At 39.6% G+C, this 18,027-nt stretch overlaps 1 protein-coding gene across 2 annotated transcripts in view; it reads right to left on the bottom strand.

Moving 5' to 3' along the window:
* Positions 1-18,027, bottom strand: part of lyst (lysosomal trafficking regulator) — a 98,306-nt gene that overhangs the window by 78,764 nt on the left and 1,515 nt on the right. For both annotated transcript variants that reach the window (XM_072436987.1, XM_072436988.1), the window contains exon 2: positions 971-1,059. In XM_072436987.1, the coding sequence (XP_072293088.1) occupies positions 971-1,059 (89 nt within the window). The remainder of the gene's footprint in view (positions 1-970; positions 1,060-18,027) is intronic.

Here is an 18,027-nt window from a genome sequence, read left to right as displayed (position 1 = left end):
CATTAAAAAGGTTGCTCTATAGTAAACTAGTTATATGTATTAAGTTGGATGACCTACCTTAATAAATAGCAATGCACTTCACCAACTAATCCGACCATTATTGAAGAGAGTAAAACCAAAATTCCAGCAAAAATGACAGGAGAGGCCCATTACGTTGTTTTAATACAGAATGCATGTTTTTCTGTTTGGACAAAAGTGTTTTTTCCTTCAAACATTTTTCACTGAAGCCGTCCAAACTTATCAGCACTCAGCCGAAAACAGCCATATTTCATGAATACTAATGTGGCCAAGTCCAGGTGGAGTGTGCATGCATTACTTAAACAGCTCTGGGTACAAACAAGAAGCTCGGGAGGTGCTAATGTCCCTAAACTTTACTTCATCAGTATGGAAATCTATGCAGCCCGGCTTTCCAAACTCTAATGCAGCGAGATTGCATAATATGAGAAAGCTTTTGCTCCAGAAGACCCTTAAAAAGAAAGGAATTACACTGACGAGTAAGTAATGCGGAAAGTAGTTTTGGTCAAAGGTTGCTAATGTGTTTCTCTTTTTTTTTCCCTGAATCAATTAAATCCCTTTTTGGTCACATAAAAGGCCAACAAAAGCACAGAAACACATCGTTTAGATTTTCAAAGTTAGTAGTGTTTTCTAGTGTTTTTATTTCTTTAAAAATCAACTTTTAACCACAATATCCTCGTTCCCCTTCTTGTTGTAAAAAAAAAAAAAGGGATTTGTGCATGAAAACAGGAAATACGCGTGTAGTGTTCAACCCGAAATCAGCCAACTTGTTTCTTTTGTGATTTAAAATGTCCAAAACACAAAATGATGATCCAGAGGTCATAGATTGTACCAATATAGTAGACAAAAGCATAACAACATGGATGTAATTAGGTGTTCAGTGGATTTCTTGTTATGTCCCAAACAAAGACTGATACTAATAAACTGTTTGAAATTAAATCAAACTTCAACGTACCAGAATTTCAGAGCATCTTTGGTGTGGTTGGGGATATGCTGGACATAGTGGAAAAGGCAAAGGAAGTTCTCCAGACTTTGAAGAGTGACCTGAGAGAGAAAGGAGAAAACATTTAGATTACTAATACAAAACCCCTCAAAATGGATTAAAATAAATATCTCCCAAAAAACATCACATGACAAAACATCATCCAAAGGGGAAACAATGTTAGGAATTTCCAGTAAACCTCGGTAATTGTTGGACGCTACAATGATTTAGTTAGTGATGTAACTAACTGCATTAGTTTGTGAAGCCGTTAGTGAGATTTACTGGAACAGAAAAAGTGCTAATTGTGTAGAGTTGCCCGATATGACGACTATACCACATATCTCAGTGATGAAAAAACCTGACTTGTCATCTTATTATGTCTTTAATACAAACTAAATTAAAAATCCAATAATATTCTAATGTTGTTGTTTTTTTGTGTGTTTTTTACAGATATCTAACCTCTATGTTATTGTTAAAATGGCTTACATTTAATTTGAATGAATCATAAAAGTGCAAAAATATCTTTACAGCATAACATAACGATACCTCATTTTGCAGTATTTTTTTTTACTATAAACGATATACCCGTATTTTCCGGACTATAAGTCGCACATTTTTTCATAGTTGTGGCCCGGGTGCGACTGATACTTATGTGATATTATTTGTTATTTTCACACTTGCAACCGCATTTCATACTCAAGTGCAACTTATATGTTTTTTTCTTCTCTATTATGCATTTTTTGGCTGGTGCGACTTATACTTCGGTGAGACTTATAGTCCGGAAAATACGGTACTCCAGATTTAAATATTCCATGCCTTGCCATCCTTTTTAGCCAAAATGTTTTCCCTTCAGTCATTAAAAGGTTGCTCTATAGTAAACTAGTTAAATGTATTAAGTTGGATGCCCTACCTTAATAAATAGTAATGTACTTCTGCAACTAATCCGACCATTATTGAGGTTAGCAACACCAAAATTCCAGCAAAAATGACAAGAGAGGCCGATTACGTTGTTTTAATACAGAATGCATGTTTTTCTGTTGGACAAGTGTTTTTTCCTTCAAAAATTTTTCACTGAAGCCGTCCAAACTTATCAGCACTCAGCCGAAAACAGCCATATTTACTTATAGTCGGTACGGTACTCCGGATTTAAATATTCCACACCTTCAAAACAACAGTCGTGATAATATCTAAATGTTGCTATACAGCCTGTGTTGATTGCAGATTGTATTACTTATCCAATGTGGCCGCACTGCAAAGTCAAATTGTAAGTGTTTAAACCGCAGACGCAGACGACACCTCCTTCACAAACGCCCACCTGACACCTTTAACTGCACAACTGATTCAGGGGAGTGTGTTAAGAACAGACTTGTGCCATCGTAATCCTGCACCATCAAACCACAATCCACCCAGGTCTGAGCCGCCGCTAATCTGACACCACCCCCTCGTTCATTTGGGTCTGATCCCAGAAGGAGGCGACAGCGCTGAATGTCCGGGTCACTCACAATAAAGCCGACCGGAAAAGAACAGAGATGCAGACTATTGATTAAAAGCTATAAGCAACAGTCCAGTTCATCGATCACAAGAACAGCAGGATTTAATTTCTTTCAAATCTAGTAGAACCCCAAAACATCGAGCCACACATTCAAACAATTACATCAAGACAGGTTGTTTAAACATTCAACATTCATCAAATTACATAAGAAGTAGAACATGAAAGATTAGTGGAGAAACATCTAAAAAGCTATTCCAATAAATTAAGTCTTACTGAATGATTTGTACCTTCTCCATCATTAACAAAAGCCAATACCAATAATCTAAAAAAATCTAAATAATAGTAATACTCAGAGTGTAAAATTAAAATCACTGCTTTTGCCATAATACAATATATAGCTTCAAAAGGACCCCAAAATATTAGACTACCGTATTTTCTGGACTATAAGTTTCATAGTTTTGGCCGGGGTGCGACTTATACTTATATTTACACTTGTATAAGTTGCTCTGGAGTATAAGTATATGTGATATTATTTGTTATTTTCACACTTACACATCATTTCATACTCCAGTGCAATTTTCTTTCTTCTCTATTGTGCATTTTATAGTCCAGTGCAACTTCTACTCCAGTGCGACTTCTACTCGCGACTTCTACTCCAGTGCGACTTCTACTCCAGTGCGACTTCTACTCCAGTGCGACTTCTACTCCAGTGCGACTTCTACTCCAGTGCGACTTCTACTCCAGTGCGACTTCTACTCCAGTGCGACTTCTACTCCGGAAAATACGGTATATTAAAAGCTCGCAGCTTCTTTTAATCAGAACGATCACAAGAACTTCCATGTATTATGTGCGCTGCCCTGGAAATGACACAGTAGGGCTGATTCACTCTCAAATGCAGCTGTAGGCTCACTGCCCACTCCTCCTGTTCGTCGGTCGCAGTAATGCCGAGTGAGTGACCGGTAGATTTCACCAAGCAATCTAAAACTATGAAGAGCGCATGAATCATGAAAATAAAAGTTGTTTTTAAAAACATCACGATATGCAAATCATGTAACAGTTATGTGACACAAGTTGTTTATGTTTGTCTAATCTTTCAAGTTTGCCCTGCACCAACTCAACTTCCTTCCTGTGTCACAACAGCAACAATGTCTCGTCTGCACAGCTTTACACAAACTGCTTATTTTATAAACAGGAAAACCAGTGTTTTTGCCATTACAAGCATTGATTATAGATAGTTTTAGTATTTACTGTGTGGCGATTTGACCAGACTCACCGTGGTCAGGAGGAGGGAGCAGAGAGGATCATGAGTAGGTGGGTGGGTGGAGAGGGCAGACAGGGGCGTACACTGGGGGGCTGGACAACAACATCACATAAGAGACAAGGAAAAGGTAGAAAAACAAAAGGAATGAATCATGACAAACACGAGATAGGAAGATATACATAAAAGGAAAAAAGAGAGATGAAAATAAAAGGTAAAGGTATACTACTCTTCTGGAGGAAGGGCCGCCACCTTATTTCAGCAATAAAGATGACTAAATAAAGATCAATAAGGATCACGCTCTACCCGTCTCCTCCTCCCTCTATCCTCCTCCTTCAAGCTTGTTCGTTCCGTGGTTTTACGTTTGGCTTGCGCAGAGCTGCCATTTTGCCCCAACAAGCCGTCATCGGTGGGATCCCTTGCTCTGCCCCGTGTAAACATAAAACAACTGAACTCGCACTAGTGTGGACCCCACACTAGAACGCAGGCGTAAGTACGCATGCGCCCTCCCCCGTGCGGACGGATACAACACACACGTGCGTTTGTTTATTAGCGCAACGGAGCGCATCGCATCTCTCGTCTCCCGTAGATTTCTGTCCACTTCTGCGTCAGCTCGAACTGTCTTTCTCCGTCTTCATTTTGCCCCGTACACTGAGGGAACTATATTATGATAGATCCATGCGGTTAGGCACGCGGAAACGTGGGGACGAGCCTGACGCGGCTGCAGGTGAGCGATAGGTGCGTTTTATGATTGATACGTGGCAGGACAAATGATTTATCCACGCCACGAGGAAATATGATAAAAAATGTGCTGAAAAAAATTGTCCATTCCACCTTTAAGCCCTAAAAAAAAAAACATTCCAGGCAAAGCATCTGGAGACAAACAGGAAGTGGAACCCTGTCAGAAAGGGACAAAGTGCACCTTTAACACAATGAAAACAGTCACAGGTTGTTTTATAAGAAAACAAGTATGAGTGGACAGGAAAGTCAATGCATCATTGTTGATGGAACAGTTTTTAAACTTAATCTTTTTAAGTGACTGGTTTTGAGTGCACCTGTTATGTTTGACGGAGGAAAAAGGCGGCTTCATGATAACACTAATTTCCCGGCAATTCAGATGCATTTTCCCCCTATTCCAGTTTTAATCCAACATTATGATGCACTCAGCACAAAGCGGCCGGGGCGAACACTGCCAATACTGATTAGAGCGACTTGGGAGGCAAATCAATGCTCCACAAAGCAACCAAAAGCCAATTTGTAACTAAATAAAGAGATGGCCTTTCCATCACAGTGATTAAGACGTTTATCCAGTCATTCTGGTTTAACTTGTAGATCAGTGCTTCTCAAAGTTTTCAATCAAAATAACATCTGCCAATTTTGGCTTTCAAAGTTGACCAAGACTGAATCTAGTCTATAATGGAATTAAAATAGGCCTAAACATGGAATGAAATGTAAACAAGGTATAATCTATATACAGTTTCTCAAATAGAATGCAGATGACTCTGGATACCAAAATATAAAAAAATAGTAGTGCAGATACCCCAGCTTTGGAATCACAGGTCAGAAAATGTCAAGAAAAGTAATTTTATGTTAAGAGAAAAATGCAAATTGAGCATTTTGGTACGTTATCTTCATTCCAACAGTGAAATTTAAGCAGCAAGAATCAAAGAGAATTTATAGCATGAAGACTTTGTACTAACTTCATCGAAAGGGTTAAATAAGTCATACTTTTGCAGATACAGGAAGAAAGCAGCTCCATAAAAGGCCCATCTTTGCTATATCGGAACAGAGAAGTTAAAGTGTGATGTTGTGTTTATTTAAATCAGCTTAAAAACAGAGGAAACGTTTGGTTTTGTTCTTTTGACACCCAACACATATTTAAATCGTATCAGTGTTGTGCCCCATGTTGAGATAAGTATCGAAAAATGAGAAAACTATTGTTGCTAGGATGTCACGATAGGAAATTGTAGCGTTACGATTATTGTGAGTAAAAGACATCACAATTTAACGATTATTGAGACTGCGACTAATCAACAGTGAAATCTTTCATTTTCTTTTTCATTCCCCAACATGTTACTGTTCAAGTTTGTGACCGGCTTTACAAAATTGAAAACTTTCTTTAAGATTGTATAAAGTTACAAAACAAAAGTTACATGTGGCAAAAAAATATATTCAGGGTCTATTTCTTGGACGAAAGATAAACTAAAAATACATAATTCTGGTTCTTAAAATAGTCACAATAATTATTTTTTGGTTCTTACGAATGATCTTGACATCCCTAATAGCATTTCTAGTTTTAACTCTGAAAATGTCGTTTCAAGAGGTTTGGATAGCGTGAATGATTGAGTCTGGTCAATAAGAAATACCACCTCAGACCAACAGAACACAACTCTTACACCATTATATTCTACAACATGAACAATCGGTTACTGTTACAAATGCAATACTCATGATATTGTCCCCAAATATGTACTGGAGATCATTGATGTCCCGTTTCTGGCCTAGTTGTCCAATAAATACTAAATATACCACATGGTTTCAGCGTCTGCCTCCATCATGGCTGTCATGAGTTGGCGAGTCATGGGAGTGTGCGAGCCTGAGTTACTCTCGCTGGCTCTTTTGGAGCTCTTTCTGGGCGACTGGGTAAAGCAGGACTTGTGATGCCGTCCTCGTGAGAGAGAAGACTTGGAGAAGTAGTTATGCAATGTTATTTTCCAGTAAGAGTTGCCCACTGATCTAATTTGGCATTTGGGTGATGAGAGTCATGATGTTTCGCATTTCCTCAAAAACTACACAATTTCATTGGAACGACTATCTTGTTACTTCCGTAGTCTTGCACGCTGCTTTGACTTTGAATGTGCGTGTCCCTCTACTACCCGTGAGCCCTGCCCACAGATAAGCAACAGTAACCAAAATATTGTGATCTCTTATCATCACAAGTGTCACAGTAATATCGGGGGCTGTAACAGTATATTGATTGACAAGAAGCTCCTTTGTTTACACGCATACACACACAAAAAAAACCCAAAACACACACAAGGAACTTCATTAAACCATGATCATTTGCAACAATTCAGTGCACTTGTCAAGGTATTTTTTATATAGAAAATAGAAATTCTTCAACTCTTTTTGCAACTCCACAATATTAATTATGAGTATATCGTGAAAATATCATGAATGAGATTTGTATCGTTACATCCCCATCACTGAAAGAAATCCGGCAGTCGTTTGCACGTAGTTCTCATCCAAACATCATCTCTCATTAGATGAGACCATCTGTCCTTGAAGGTTGCTTCCTTTTACGGACATGTTTTCATCCTTTGACACTCATTAATTTATTAACTGAAGTATTGAGAGAAAAAAAATAGAAAAAAAGATCATGGTAAGACGTGTGAATTGTTGCAGCACTGATTGCATTCATTTTCATTCTTTTGTAAGAGCCCATCATCAGCTGATATTTAATTCAACTCCTGTTTGATATCAAATAAATGTGAATTTATTTGATATCACACGCGCACGCGCGCGCGCGCACGCACACGCACGCGCACGCGCACACGCACACGCACACGCACACACACACATCAGGAAACCTTAAAAAAGAAAAGAAATCGATTCAAATTGCATTTATTGTGCATTTTTAATTAGTTGCTGCCAATTTTGATGACAAACCAAATATTTTAGAAACTCTAAACTAACTCCTAATTTAAAAACAAAATTGTCCCACTTTAACTTTTATCTTTAAGTAGGGTGAATTCAGGTAAAGACTTTACAAATTCTGCGTTTGTATAAACAGGTTTGTGTCTGTAAGCTAATGCTAAGTTTTATTAACATGTAAAAATATAAAATAAACAACAAACAAAACAAAAACATTAAAAGAGACTAGGAAACTGTTATTAAATGTAGATATCTTTGTGGACTGTGTAAAAAGGACAAATCTTGACATAATCTCCAAATTCTTGACCAATAAATCAGTATGAAAGTAAAATCATAGTAACGGCTGTAAGTGACTCACTGAACACTGACCTTTGCGGACACAGGATTACACAGCAGGAAGTGAAAATATCTCACTTACAATGACTCTCCTACGTGAAAAACCACATTCTACTGTAGCGATGAGAACAAACACAAGACGACAATATTTGATACGGACGAGACCTTCTACCGTTTGTAGAAAAAGAGCTGGTTTGAGAGCGTGTCAGAAGTGGAAAGGCCAGAGACGGAGCAGCGATGGCAGAGTGAGTCACAGAAATGAATAATTCAACCGTTGAGCCAAGAGTCTGTAACCGCCACAGCAAGGAGCGGCTCGGGCTAAAGATTAGGCAAGGCAAGGCAAGGCAAGTTTATTTGTAGAGCACATTTCATACACAAGGCAATTCAAAGTGCTTCACACGGCAGGAAAAATGCATTCAAATCACAAAGAAATTACAGAAATACAATCAAAATTAACTAAATTAAAAATTATCAATCCAACTGATTTTCTAAACTAATAAAATCACAAACAAAAGAAGAGTGCAAAGAAAAAATCCTTTCCAGTCATATGCGCAGCTAAACAAAACTGTTTTTAGCTTAGATTTGAACATAGTCAGAGTAGAAGCCTGTCTCACATCTTCAGGAAGACTGTTCCAGATTTTAGCTGCATAAAACTGAAACGCAGATTCCCCATGTTTAGTCCCGACTCTGGGCACCAGCAGGAGGCCGGTCCCTGAGGTCCTCAGAGTCCGAGATGGTTCATATGGCACTAACATATCCAAGATGTACTTTGGTGCTAGGCCATGGAGAGACTTGTATACAAGCAGAGCTGCTTTAAAGTCTCTTCTCTGAGCCACAGGGAGCCAGTGCAGAGACCTGAGAACAGGACTAATGTGCTCATACTTCCTGGTTCTGGTCAGGACCCGAGCAGCAGCGTTCTGGATGTACTGCAGCTGTTTTACAGCTCGTTTGGAGAGGCCAGTGAGCAGGCCGTTACAGTAGTCTAATCTACTGGAGACAAACGCGTAGATAAGTCTCTCTAAATCTGGTTTTGACAGTATATTTTTGATTTTGGCAATATTTTTTAGATGGTAAAAAGCTGCTGATGTTATTGATTTGACGTGGCTATTAAAGTTCAAGTCTGAGTCCATTATTACCCCCAGATTTCTAATTTGGTTTGTAGGTTTTAGAGCGAGACTCTGGAGGTGACTGCTAACACTTTCTCTTTGTTTCTGTGGGCCAAAAACGATTATTTCAGTCTTGTCTGAGTTCAGCTGGAGAAAGTTGTTTTGCATCCACAAACTGATCTGTTGGATGCAGTGACAGAGTGAATCTACTGGTCCATAGTCACCTGCCGATAGTGAAACATAGATCTGAGTGTCGTCTGCATAATTGTGATAAACACATTTTCACTGCGTATCAACTGACCCAACGGCAGCATGTAGAGGTTGAACAGAAGGGGACCCAGGACTGACCCTTGGGGCACTCCACAGGTCAGGGTCATGTGGTCTGCGACACAGCTACCAATTTCAACAAAGTACTTCCTGTCTTCCAGATAGGACCTTAACCAGTTTAGGGCAGTGCCAGTGATGCCCACCCAGTCCTCTAGTCTCTGTAAGAGGATCCCATGATCAACAGTGTCACAAGCAGCTCTCAGATCTAACAGAATTAAGACTGAGGCTTTGCCCGTGTCAGTGTTCAGGCGGATGTCATTTGTCACCTTGACAAGAGCAGTCTCAGTGCTGTGATGAGGTCTAAAACCTGACTGAAAAACATCAAATGAGTTGTTTATTAAGAGGAAATCTGTGAGCTGTTGGTAAACAACCTTTTCAAGGACTTTGCCCCAAAATGGTAGATTAGAGATGGGCCGGTAATGACTCAGTCCTGCGGCATCAAGACTGCTCTTCTTTAGGAGAGGCTTTATGACCGCAGTTTTCAAAGACATTGGGAATGTTCCAGATTGAAGCGACATGTTAACTATGTGAGTGAATGGTGCTAACAAACTGTTCAGCACAGATTTTAGAAATTTGGTGGGTAACACATCGAGGCAGCATGTAGATGAACTCAGACTGGTGATGATCTCATGGACAGTTTTGTCAGTTACTGGTGCAAAGTGAGTTAGCTCTAAGTGTCTTGGTGGTTTTAGGGTATTTTTTTGCATTGTGGGATTTATAGCATTTTTAATGCCCTGAACTTTGTCATTAAAGAATAATGCAAACTCATTACACTTGGATGTGGAAATGAGTTCTAACGGCAGCTGAGCTGGAGGGTTTGTTAATCTGTTTACTGTGGCAAACAGGACACGCGAGTTGTTACTGCAGCTTCCAATTATTTCAGAAAAATATCTTTCCCTAGTTCTACATAAGATTAGGTTGTACATGTTCAGCTTTTCTTTGTAAATCTCTTTTTGAACCTGGAGTTTTGACTTGCGCCATTTCCGTTCGGCCCTGCGGCACTCCCTTTTCTGTGCCCTGACCGAATCATCATTTCTCCACGGCGCCTTCTGCTTATTTTTAACCATTTTAGCCTTTATAGGGGCGATGGTGTCCAGAACATTCAAAACACTAGATGTAACAGAGTTCAACATATCATTTACATTAGAACATGAGACATTTTCAAAGTTGATCATTTCCATAAACAGTGCACCTGTGCCATCACTTATGTGTCTCCTCTGAACAACTGCAGGACCAACCGGAGGTTTGGGAGAAACAGACAGGTCAAAGAAGACACAGAAATGATCAGACAGAGCAACATCGATCACATTAACATTTGAAATATTTACCCCCTTTGTAATTATGAGATCTAGAGTGTGTCCTTTGCTGTGGGTGGGGCCTCTCACATGCTGAGTAAGACTGAAGGTTTCAAGGACAGCATCAAGCTCTTTAGCGTTTCTGTCACAAATATTATCAACATGCACATTGAAATCACCTGTAATGACCAAACCATCAAAGTCTGTGCATATGACTGAAAGCATCTCAGTAAAATCATCAATAAAACTTTGGCAGTGCTGGGGAGGCTTGTATAAAACAATGAAGAGAATGGATGGAGACCGTTTTAGCTCCATTTTAAAAGGATACATACTCAAATGATGAAAACACCCCAAAAGACAACCTGCGGGTAATTATTTCATCTCTAAAGACAGCACAGACTCCACCCCCTTTTTTGTTTTCTCGTGTTTCAGATTCAAACTTAAAGTTGGGTGGAGCAGATTCTATCAGAACTACATTTCCTGTGTTTTTGTCAAGCCATGTTTCAGTTAAAAACATAAAATCAAGATTATAAGAAGAAATAAAATTATTAATTAAGAGAGATTTGTTACATAAGGATCTGACATTTAGCACAGCAAGTTTCAGACTAGTTTCAGTGGGACTGGGCTTTATCTTTTCACAGGGAATATGAATCACATGTCTCAGATTGGGCCTGACTCGCATTTTGTTTTTCCATCTCTGTGATGATGTGACTACAGAAATAGCACTAGGGGGGGCTCTTTTTACATAGGGCCCCGGGTTGGTTTGATTTTTAATGTGACAATAAGTCCCGGCAACTCTGAGACCCAGTGCATCCTAGCTATGGGAGATACCAGGTGAAAGGCGAGGTTGGATGGGTGGTGGGGCTTTTGTAGCCAAGGAGAGTTTGGGACCAGGTGAGAGGCGAGGGGGGATGGGTGGTGGGGCTTTTGTTGGTGTAGTCGGTACTGACATAGCCCTTGCTATATTGGGCGTGAGTGGAGCCATCTTAATGCCTGATTTGATCAGACTTTCAAAATGGCTGGGAAGGCCCATGGGTGAGAGTGGAGATGAGAAGGAGAATGATGAATCTTTAGTGGGAGTAGATGTTGCAGGGGGAACCCAGGGCTGGTGTGAAGGCAGGGGCGATGACAGGGATGTTGTTGGGCTTGTCACAGATGGGTCCAAGGCCTTTGAAGATTGTTCCTTTGCTGGAGGCGGTGGAGGTGAATGCGGAGCAGCTGGAGCTGAATCCTTTGCTGGTGGTGGTGGAGCAGCTGCTGATGAATCCTTTGGTGGAGGCCGAGGTTGTGGTGCTTTTGATGTTGAAACATTGGCTCGGTCTCTGGCTGATGGAGCAGGAATTCTTCTCTCATTCCTCTCTTCTCTAACTATCTGCTCAGGACCCTGTCCAGGCCCCGTCCAATGCCTCAGAGCGTGGAGCAGGTTCTCTGTCAGCACCCTCACTCCACCTCTGCATAGGTGTTGGCCATTTCTCTTAAACAGGTCCTCTCGTTTCCAGAATAGATAGAAGTTCTCAATGTAGTGTAGTCCTCTCGGGGAACACTCTTTGGACAGCCATGTGTTCAGCTGAAGAAGCCGGCTAAACTTGTTTATCCTCCTGTCGATGTTTGGAAGAGGTCCACTTATGAATGTTTTGATTTCCATTTTATCAAGCACGTGGAATAACTTCAAGAAGTCTTTTTTCAAAACTTCAGTCTGTTCCCGCCGCATGTCCACTGCACCCACGTGCACAATCAGCTGTTTAGCTCCTCCATGCTTAGCCATAATATTTGGAAGGAGTGACGTTATCTCAGAAACAGTGGCGCTTGGAAAAGAATGTGTGTTTATCTTTTCATGCGTCACGTGACTTATCGCGCCGTCCCCAACTAAAACAATCTTCGTGACCTTGGCTCCTGGCACAGATCCTCCTCGCTGTATTTTGGCCACGTCATCTTTCCTTTTTTCATTTAATTCCATCTCTGAAAGTGGTAAAAATCTGTTGATGAGCTGTATTTTAGGCGACTTCACGTTATCTTTGTATCGTTTAGGCTTTGCTCCAAGTTTGTTCCAAGAAACAGCCTGGTCTTTCTGGTTTTTAGACAGTTTTGGAAACGACACAGAGTCACTGCGGTTTAGGTTGAAAGTAGCAGTTTTTCCTTGTAAAAAGTGTGCTCTTCTTACCGTCGGTTGACACAGGAATGGTATCGTGAAGAACTTTTTCAGATTCCAAAACAAATATCCGTGTTTTCAGCTCATTAATTTCTTGTTGATATTTCCGACAGCGTTCACAGTCTTTCTCCCTTCTTCTCCCGGACATGTCGCTGGCGTCAGATATGTCGTTAAAACTGGAAAAATGTTCTTAAAATCCTTGGTTTACTTGAAAAAGTCTAAATAGCAAGCGGAGCGAGCAAAAAAGCGTGTGCACTCTTCGGAAGCAGAGGAAGACTTGCATTTAATTAAGAGCTCAAACTAAAAACACACACACACACACACAAAAAGAGTGCCATCAAGAAGCAAAAAAAGTCAAATAAGAAGTGAATAAAGCATAAACAGAAGTGAGAAATAAATGATCTCATGGACTGGTGTTTCCAACTATAGTAGACAAAAGTGTCTAAAAGTGATGCAACGATGCTCAAATCCTGTCTTATTCAAGCAAAAATGTAAAACAAGAGTAGAAAGACAAAATATATGCATTCTCTGTTTAAACTTGACATCAGCAAAAACTTTTAAGAGGCTGTGACAATCATTTTGGCAAATAAAAAATGTAAAAAGTGCATCCATCGCGCCATCTTTTTGAGCTATTCCTTACATGCACCTTACTATATTCAGTGGAAAACTAACACCTTAATATGATTACAAGGATTTCCATAATCAGATCTGCATCGTGCAAAACCACTGAAAGAACCGTTTGCATGTGTGTGAGCGGGAAGGAAACCTGACATTTAAAAGGCAAGTGCGAGTAAGTGAAACCACAAGTGCGGTTACATACGAATACTGAAAAGCTAAATCTGAAGCGTTTCACCATCTTTGCCTATAATTACACATTTTGTAGCGAGCAAGTGTAGCAATTCACAGCGACAAAAAAATCAACCAAGCTTTATTTCATTATAGATCCATGCAAACACAAGATATTATTCAGACAGACTATTGTAGAAAAACATAAGTCTTTTAAATTAAATCTATGTTTCAAATAAAGTCAAAAATGCACTTTACATTTAGGTTTTCTGGATGTTGAAATCACGATTGCATGTACTTGAGTGAAAGTGAATTAAGGATTTTGCTTTTGTTTAGTCGTGGTGTGAAAAATCGCGATGCTTCTTATCGCAATAATCGTGACAAAAGAACTCATTAGCAGACGGGGAGCCGTGCAGCAGATTAAAGCCTTCCGCCGCATCGCCCACGTCGCAATAGTCATCGCCGCGACAATCGTTTCCACTGCGCTTCTCTGCGGAATCTGATCCGGACACATTCAATTTAATAGCTGTCAATTAATATAACAGAGTTTATAAAAATGCATTTTTGTTGCTACAATCATAAACATTGCAATTTTGGGCATGAATGTGAGAAAAGATGTTACTAGCCTACTTTAACTTTAGTAAATAATAAAAATGTAATAATATTAGCACGTGTTTACGATATTCTCTCAAAGTTGAACAGATTGCAGATATTTTTACAAAGTTGTCGTTTGTTTTCTAGCGCTGAGTAATTGTTTCAGATTACATTCATTTCACAGATATTCATGCGCCACATTTTCCTTTATCCTCGACAGGTTTAAGGATTCTGGGTTTTACTAAAGAAGGAACTCGTGACACAAACGCATTTCGAGTCCACCCCAAGCCACATAAAACAAACATTTCTCTACTTACAATCGCAGCAAGTACAAGACAAGTTTCCTCAAGCTGTAACAACAGTCAAACGTGAAGTGAGTCCAAACACGACTCGAGCCTTTTGAAACATCCTGTTGGCGCAGAGTGAAACTGAAACACCCACAGACACGGTCACATGTCCATGGCACATTTCCAGGTAAACTTTGTGATAAATGGACCAAGGTAATAACGGCTGGACGGGCTGCAAACGACAAAGTGCACGGGTCAAGACGTGCCAGTGGTTTGGTGAATCATTTAATATGGAAGAATGTGTAACAGAACGCTCGACAACACATTGTGTAATCTCTATGTTGGATTGCAAAAGGCACGCAATCAACTTGAACTTTAATTACAGTGCGATACGCTTTTTATTCAAAATCTGTTTCTTTTCTTGTGTTAAATGTTGCTGTTCTTCTGAAACCCATGGATATTTGACTCGGAAATGAGGAGAGAGACATTCAGCAATTAGTTGGAGCTGTAAATAGAGCTCGTGCAGCGTGCAGAACCCCTGGACCACCTCGCAGCGCTTAAAATCAGTTACCTTGTCCAGCTTGTTCTTTGTGTGTATTTTTATTTTTTCTCATCTGTTGTTGCTGTTGTTTTTTTTTTGTTCTATATGCTAATAAAAAAATAATTTAAAAAAATGAATTAAAAATAAATGTTACGGTCCATTCATATTTTGTTCACATTCCTGCTGCATTGTGAAAATATCGTTTCAACATTATTAAAATTGACATAATACAAAAGAATATAGAGATATTCATTTTTGTCAACATCACTCACCTCCGACTGCTGAATATACAGTTGACCATTTAAGAGTGAAGCATTGTAGCTCAACTTTAAGGAACTTAAGGCCAATTTAAGGAAGCTTTAATATGCAAAAGGTCACCTGAGGTCACCTAACTTCATGTTTCATATCCTTCTCTTCCATGTGCAACTAGCAGAATTATAAATAATCTTTTCACAGTCTCAATAGAAACAGGAAACTTGAAAATACTCAATAACAACACATCTTAACAGCGCCCTACTGACCTGGGCGGCATAAAGCGTTTCCCTGTTGCCCTCATTTGACCCCAAAGAGCCAGAAACACAACAAAAGTGTTCAGTACGACAACAACGCAGAGCAATTCCAGTAAAAAGGGGAAGAAGAAACACACTCGTCTTCTATTACGGATACTCTTGATTACTCCATTGTCAAAACGGCAGGAAAATAACTCTACTGTAGAAGATGGAGTGTGCAGGTGCAAAGAATAAAGCCCGAGTGGTGCAGAGGAGATGGAGGCTGCAGCTCTGCCTTCACACCTTTGCTGTGAAACTTGAAAGATGAGTGCAAAAGGAAGGCGTCTTTTGCCTCCGGCGGCGGCTGGTGTGATCACAGGGAAGGCTCCAGATCTGGCAACATGCAAGAAGACCTAATGAATCCCACCACTTTGGAACGAGCGCGAGGCGTTTAGAGACATCCAAACGCAAACGGATACAGTTTTACACAATTGTTAAAAAGTAGCTTGAAGGAAAGAAATGTTTTTTAAAAAAAGAAAAATCACTCAAAGACCAATTTTTTTTCCCATAGGCTTTTTGCAGCAACCCCCCACTTAAAAAACGCACAATCTGTATTACAAATGTATCTTAAACTATTTGAAATGAGTATGAACACATGTGTAGAGTGAAAAAACAAATGGTTGTAATTCATTAGCAGAAGAAAAAAAAATCACAAGAACAATAACAGGGTGATAACTGTGGAATAGGGATGTCAAAATTAACCGGTTAATCGAGATAATTGCAATTATTTATTCATGTCAAATCACAATTGTAAAGATGTCAAATAACTGTCGACGTTGTAATGGTAAAAATTGTGATATAAATCCAATTTGTACTTCAAATTCAACTTCAAAATTCAACTAAAAACGTGTCCTTATTCATTCAGGTACGTTTTATTCCATAGATCCAAGTCATTATAGAGAAATGGCATATAGTGATAGCATATAATTATAGTGAATGAAAGTAAACAAGCGATTTCTCAATTTTTAGTAACGTGTCAATAGTCGTGAATAAATGTGATGCAATAAACTGGACCAAATTAAATATCATCGATTTATAAGTAAGTACAAGCAAACTGGAAAACAGCTGAATTCCTAGCTACAAAACGAAACCTTGAGAAAAGCTGAAACCCGTTTATTTGAGTGGAGAGAGAGGGGGATTTTTTTTTCTTTCTTATAAGCTCGCAGGCTCTGATCCTAATCCAAGTCTCGTGATCGGGCAGCTGTTATATCAGACGCTGAGGAGGGAGAGGAGATTTCATGAACACCGCCACTTATTTGTTTGGCTACACCCACGGCCTCGCTACAGCTCTGACGCAACCGTTAGAATGACATTTGCGGTAGGTTTAAGGGTGGCGTGAAAGCAAACCGTGCAACGTATTTACTCTCATCGATCCACCGGGTGTGCTCCCGCTGCTGCCGAAATGGATATTTAATTATGTGTTAAGTGTGTATCGATTAATCTGCTCCGGCGCTTTGCAGTGAATTCAAAGCGTCCCGTTTGTGTCATTATAGTCCAAGGTAAACTGGCTGTGGTTGTGTCGGCGTCCCTGTGCTAACAAGTACAAACACGCACTCGATGGCTATTCTGATGCAGTTTATCCGGCCAGACAAACACTGAAGCCAATGCAACAAAGAAAAAGCACTTAACAAACATCATCGACCACTTACAATAGCATGTAACCAATGACATTTTACCATCTGTCGGTGCAACTGAAAGACAAAATGCCATCGTTTTCCCCTCGCTTCACAAATAACATGCAATGGTTTCAATTAGGACTGCAAGATTAGATGTCATGTAATTGAAATCGCTGCAATTATTCAAGTAACATATTTTTCTTCAGCAAACAACTACTGTATTTTCTGGACTATAAGTTGCACTGGAGTATAAGTCGCACCAGCCAAAAAATGCATAATAGAGAAGAAAAAAACATATACATATATAGTCGCACTGGAGTATGAAATGCAGTTGCAAGTGTGAAAATAACAAATAATTTCATATATAAGTCACTCCAGAGTATAAGTATTAATAGAAGTATAAGTTGCACCGCAGCCAAAACTATGAAAAAAGGTGCAACTTATAGTCTGGAAAATACGGTAATTCTCTTGTGTCCTATTATCTGTCAAATCTGTCAGTTCTTTTGTTTAAAGCTCTGCACATAAAAGTTCCTAAATGCATGGAATTCTTGTATTAGTTAATCAGTAACCATTTCAGTTTTCTCTCAATTGTTATCGCTCCTGGACGCGTTTATACTGTGACCTGCGAACTGAATTCAAATCTGATACGTAATTAGATTTTGTTTCCCCCCAAATTGTGCAGCTTTAGTTTAAGACAATCATTCAATGCCAACGTAGAATATTGCGCGTTCTCGGCTCGGAGCTATTCATTTCTTGTCCCGTCTCGTCTCATTTGTCGACATCACATCGTATCGCGTGACAAATCCCCGCAGACAGCTTCATCATACGGCCTCTTCTTCAGCGCGACACCCTTGTAAACAATGAAACATGAGCAGCAGCATCGATATGAGCGGACTGAAGATGCCAGACAAATTCTGTAGCGTTACCTTACCGTTCATTAATATTGTAACGCAATGATTAATAGACAAATACAGAGAACCAGCAACAGCTTTTAAATCCTTTCCCTCTTTGAATCCACATATTAAAACTACTTTCATGTCC

The sequence above is a fragment of the Eucyclogobius newberryi genome, unplaced genomic scaffold (assembly GCF_026437365.1).
Source record: "Eucyclogobius newberryi isolate DKJ021-1_F unplaced genomic scaffold, fEucNew1.0.hap1 SCAF_8, whole genome shotgun sequence".
NCBI lineage: Eukaryota > Metazoa > Chordata > Actinopteri > Gobiiformes > Gobiidae > Eucyclogobius > Eucyclogobius newberryi.
This window is presented reverse-complemented; position numbering and strand designations above follow the sequence as displayed.